Raw genomic sequence first — 5771 nt, forward strand, 5'->3', positions numbered from 1 at the left:
CGACACCTGGGACCCTCACGCCCCGGACTCCCGGTTCCCCTCACCCCCCTCACGACTCCTGGGTCCCCTCGCGCCCCCCCCTTACCCTGCAGCAGACGGATCTGACGCCGCAGCTGTTCTTTCTCCTCCATCCCCACAGCCGGTCAACCCCCCCCCCGCTACGTCACCGCCGCGCGCCCGGAACCGGCGGACACGTCATCTCCGCGCGCACCGACGGGCCGGTCACGTGAGGAGCGACGCGCTGTCACGTGATGAGGGTGAGGGCGCGGGCCGGTTCCCTGGCAACCGCGGGGCCTGTCACTCACTCACACACACACACACACACACACACACACACACACACACCACCCTGTTACACAAGTGCGCACACACACACACACATACGTACACAGATGGGCCTGTCACACAAGTGCGCACACACACACACGGATAGGCCTGTCACACAAGTGCGCACACACATGCACACACGTACACGGATGGGCCTGTCACACAAGTGCGCACACACACACACACACACGGATAGGCCTGGCACACAAGCACGCACACACGCGCGCACACACGTACACGGATGGGCCTGTCACACAAGTGCACACACACACAGAGGTACACGGATGCACGTGCAAACCCACACACACACACACACAAATGCACGAGCACACAGGCACACGTGGGAAACCATACAGACATGCACACACCCCAGTAAACACACACCCACGTGTGTGTGCACAAATGCAGGCACACGTGCGAACACACCGATGTGCCGTAAACGTGAACGCACGCCAACATGGGAGACTGCGGACACACCGCCGTGTACACGCACGCACACGTGCAGACACACACAAATGCACGCCTGCAGACACATGAGCACACACACACGTGCGCGCACACAATCCCATCCTCCGTCAGTGGCCCCCGCTCCAAGGCCCAGCGCTCATTTTCGTCCACGTTTCTCCTGCTTCCCGCACGACTTGGGTGTCACCGTCGTTTTGTGTTAATGAAAACAATTTACCTCGGAAATACGATAAAAGGATCACCGACTGGAGGCAAGAGTTATTTTATTTTATGAAGAGAATAATTCGCACCGCATTGGCTGTTTCCTGCAAAAACATGGAAAAAGAGAAAGGTAGTCGCACATTGCTGCTCCTGGTTGAGGTTTCGCAGACTAAGAGTTATTGCCAGTGCTGTATAGGCACACTAAATTAATTATTATATATTGTGGAGACAATTGTAAGATTTCCCTCCATTCTCACGGGCTGCGGTGGGATAATATTCAGCGCACGGTATTTGCAATATCAGGATGCTAATATGCAAAGTCATCACAATAGCAATAATATAACAATAATACTGACATGTCAGCTGTAGCACGTTTCATAAGTAGGTCTGGACGTTTCGGGGGGGGGGGGCGGTGTTGAGGCACAGGTATGACAAGTGACATGCCTGAGGTCACGCCCAGGAGACCAGTGGCAGGGATGTGAACAGAGCACAGCTTTATCCACTAGGAAACCATCTCAAACTCACCCCAAACAGGGTTGATTTTGGGATATGTCAAGTGCCATGCATAGATCTTTTCCCAAATTAGGTTTACTAAGGTGGTGCTTCATCTCTGTTTATAGCTAAGCTTAAGCTATGTTCGACTTGATCATTTTTGTGGTGTTGCTAAACTGATCTCCCTTGCTTGCTGCTTGGCCCACGTCGCACCTCCTCCTACAGCTCTGCATTGGGTTTTGGTCTCCTTCCGCATCATATTCAGGCACCTCATCCTCGCTTGCGAGGTCGTGCGCGGCTCCACCACCGCAGCCTGTCTCTTTCCTTTGTCATGTAGCATATCATTCCCACATTGCTCTCAGTGGGCACATCTACACATGCACATTTAGTGCACAGTAATTTAGGTTACTGCACAGTAACTAAAAAAAACTGTCCAGTATGGGTGCGCATCAACCCATGCATGCCTGTACTGTGCAGTAAGTATGGCAACTTATACCAGCTTGGGCATAAAGGTGTCTGCATGTGCATTACTGCGCAGTAACTAATCGGGCATTATGATACCTGCATAATGCAGGTGCCTGATTAGTTACTGCGCAGTAATGGACATGTAGATGCCTTACTGCACAGTAACACTGTGTGCATGGACTGACTTGGGACTCATTTTAATCCCAAATCAGTCCACACACAGTATTAATTCTCTTTAAGACCTGCATGTGTAGACGCTAGCCTAAAAACCACTTAGTGTGGAGTAACTTACTGCGCAGTAGTTACTGTGCAGTAAATGCACATGTAGACACACCCAGTGTGCTGACAGGATGTATTTTTATGTTCCCTTCCTTTCCTTCTTGACATGGCTTTGTGCCAACTTCCATTCTGGTAATAATAATAATAATCAGGGGGCGATGGCTAAATCGAGTATCAAGGGTGGCCCTCACCAGACACTAGCTATTCATACATCAGAGAAGCCCTCACTGGCAGAAGGGAAGGGAAGCTCATCAAGATTTATAAACTGATGCTCATAAACAGGCACACAAACCCCCCAGTCGAGGACTATGTTATAATGGGACTGAGTGGGCATGTCCACATGAGACATGAACTAATAGCAGCCTAATAACACTGTGCAGTAGTGTACCGGGCCAAAACGGTGCTAATATGCTATTGCGCTGTAGTATTAGGCTACTTTGCAGTACACATCACTAAAAACTCATCCACCGGCACCACTGCACCGTAGCACAAGTTACTGAGCATTGATCTAGTCCTGGGTTATCCAAGTACTAAATGCACAGTAACTGCAGCACATTAATGAACCCGTAGACGTGCCCAGTGAAATGTCCTGGTACTACAGGAAGATGGTAGAAGAGGATGGGAAAGAGATGGCACATGTCAAGTGGAAGAGAGGGGACTGGCATAGGCCTTTCAAAGGCGAGCCCTCCAAAGACAGCAACGAAGAGGATGATGATGATGATGATGATGACAAACATGATGATGAGTGAAAGGAGATAACAAAGACCATGATGAATGAAAGGACTGGGCAAACGGGGGAGTTCGGAAGGGGGAAGGAGTGGGGATGGGGAGGGGAGTGAGGTAGTCCTTTACATAATTGTGATGGTTTCAAGCTGACAGTGATGGGCACGCAGGTGGGATCTTTGTAATGAGAATGATGTAAGAATGATGTAACTGTCCAAGTGTTTTTGGAGTGTCAAGTGAACCACAGTGGTCACAAGACAGGTTGTTAGAGGTACAGTTTTAGATAGATAGATAGATAGATAGAAAACAACTATCCCCTCCTATAGCATCTGATGAAGTCAGCTGTGGCTCACAAAACCTTATGGGTATATAAGGTGTATGTAGGGGGTATAGATAGATAGATGTAAATAGTTTTTGCACAAAAAAAAGGAGACAAAAACCCAGAAAGAATCCCATCAGAGACTGATATTTTTCACCCTGGAAGTGAATGAGAGAGTCCATCTCTTTCTGGAGCAAGTGATAGCTAAGGGAATTGGATTAGTGATTTGTCTTCTGAAAGGATGTAGGTATTTCTATATGTCTTGCAGAAGGCAAGGCAAAGGTGCACCTAGACTGGATCAGAGACCATAAGGTTTTGTGAGCCACAGCTGACTTCATCAGATGCTATCGGAGGCAACAGTTGCCTGGGCAAAGAGAGATGCTGCATTTTAATAAGGCATGCAGAGTGAGATCCTCCTTTAATCTTTTTGGTTATTTTCTTACATTCTGTCTTTACCCCTTACATTTGCTTATTTGCGTGATTTATCTTGCTTGTACAATATATCTTTTTGCTATTTTATTTACCCGACTGGTTGCCTGAAGTAAAGGTGATTTTCAGAGCAACAGATGACTCCAGCCTTGTGTCTTTTGCTGAAGAGGGGACCTATAGCTGTACACAAGTAGGAGTGTGTCTCATAAGATGGCAGCTCTTCGTCTGCTGGAGCTGCAAGCCTGGGACTGGGACAGGTGGAAGTAAGGACTACCAGGATAAGAAGTTACCCAGCAGCAAAGCTTAGTTTGTTCTCAGTGGACAAGAAGTAGGATGGTAGAGAGAGGTCTGAGGCTGAAGGTATCCCGTCAGTAAAGCCACCAGGGTTTATCACAGCTACACTTTTGCATTTCATTTGCACAGTGTGTGTGTGTGTGTGTGTGTGTGTATGAAGTCCAGTTAATGGGTGCCAGATTCACCTCTCAGCACTGATATAAAATCCCGAGCATCCACTTGAAATATCCCCTTGTACTGATAACACAATCTGTCCTGCTGTTATTTGGAGGAAAGTTATCCTTGGCAATTTCTCTCCTGGATGGCTGCACTTTTCCTTGCAAGCTAAGGAGAAAGTGATGAAAGCTAGTAAAAGCTGTAGCTTTTAAACAGAGATAACATATGGTTTGATGGGTCCCCAAAGAGTTAAAATATGCAGTTTTGAAATGGTATTTTTTTTTAACTTTCCATTCTTTACATTAAGGGTCTCATGTTGCAAATCGATATCAGAATGAAAGATAATAGATGATGATGAGCTTTAACCAGAAACCTTGAAGAAATCATCCAAAGCCAGCAAATCACACAGCAGATCGCTGTTAGGTTCTCTTTGCAACATGAATTTCAAGAATCCTTTTAAACTTACAGAAACCTTTTCTTTTTTAAAGATATTGTCACCAGAATTTTATTTTTTAACATTTTTAATTTAAAAAAAATCAAAATATACTGATTTAGAAGTCTCTGCTAGAAACCCAAATTTTTCATTTCTTTGAAAATTGTTTATTATTTTTTTTCTGCTCTGCAGTGGATGCTTTGAAGAGTTGGTTTGCTCTGAAGAGCCTACACAATGACAGGGGGGGGAAAAATCTGGCCTGTTTTGTCTCAGCAACAAAATCTTCAGCTCAGTTTTGCTTGCAGGCTCTGTCCTAATGGTGGTGATATCTGAAGCATAAAGAACCTTCCTGATATTTCAGATTCCAGATTATATTTGTAGCATCTCTTGTGAATGACATACAACTGACCTGGAAACAACTGAGGTCAAGTAAACTCTGTCCCCAGGCTGCTATTGCTCATATACCACAGTGATGGACAGTTTATAGAAGTAGCTCAACTATTTTAATTCAGAAATTCTCTTTGGCTGCCTTGCTTCCCATTCTCCCTTGCAGAGACCCTCTGCCTGCGATCAGGGAAGATCCTGGTGGAATCTGTAGTGATTACCTACACACACACAAAAAAATATGAACGTGTTTAATAGCTCTTACCTGCCTTTTAATACAACTTAGCAAGTAGAAGTAAGGAGGAGACAGCAACATACCCAAATAGTGCTTTCCATAGGCCAACAGAAAGTGGTCCATGGATGACAGTCCATAGACAAACTGGCCTATCAAAAGATTTGCAATACCATCCCAGGAACCGTAGCACTGTTTCTCTAAATCACTCATCAGCTCCAGAACCTAACTCAGCCCATGTAAAGAGCAAGATTGTTATCTATTTCAGTACTGGTTCTTTTAACAGAAATGTGCAGCTAGCCTGGCAGCCTGGGTTTGTGAGTTTAAGACCAATGTGGATGCAAATGCAATGTCACATAAAGACAGGATGATCCAGTTTTTCAAGTGTGGCCCTGAGACCTAAAGGCCTCAGGTTCAGTTTCCTATTCTTCATCATATCTATGTGAACTGGAGCAAGTCAGCCTGTGCCTCCGTTGTGCCTGTGGCGGGCCAGTAGGGGGCGCTCCTGCGTTGAGCCGCCCACCTCCCTGCGCCCGCCCACCTTCCAGGCTCCGAGTGCCTCCCTGGGGTGC

At 46.4% G+C, this 5771-nt stretch overlaps 1 protein-coding gene and 1 long non-coding RNA gene across 3 annotated transcripts in view; both read right to left on the reverse strand.

Annotated features, from left to right (window-relative positions):
• ZC3H3 (zinc finger CCCH-type containing 3) overlaps positions 1–192 on the reverse strand; it is a 271056-nt gene extending 270864 nt beyond the window's left edge. For both annotated transcript variants that reach the window (XM_006031073.3, XM_025212740.1), the window contains exon 1: positions 86–192. In XM_006031073.3, coding sequence (XP_006031135.1) covers positions 86–131 — 46 coding nt within the window. In that variant the 5' untranslated portion in view covers positions 132–192. The remainder of the gene's footprint in view (positions 1–85) is intronic.
• A 4546-nt stretch (positions 193–4738) lies between these two features.
• The window catches only part of LOC112551487, a 26526-nt gene continuing 25493 nt past the window's right edge, over positions 4739–5771 (reverse strand). The window contains exon 4 of the long non-coding RNA XR_003095786.1: positions 4739–5188. This is a non-coding gene — a long non-coding RNA (uncharacterized LOC112551487). The remainder of the gene's footprint in view (positions 5189–5771) is intronic.

Source organism: Alligator sinensis, unplaced genomic scaffold, assembly GCF_000455745.1.
Source record: "Alligator sinensis unplaced genomic scaffold, ASM45574v1 scaffold1054_1, whole genome shotgun sequence".
In the NCBI taxonomy this organism is placed as follows: domain Eukaryota; kingdom Metazoa; phylum Chordata; order Crocodylia; family Alligatoridae; genus Alligator; species Alligator sinensis.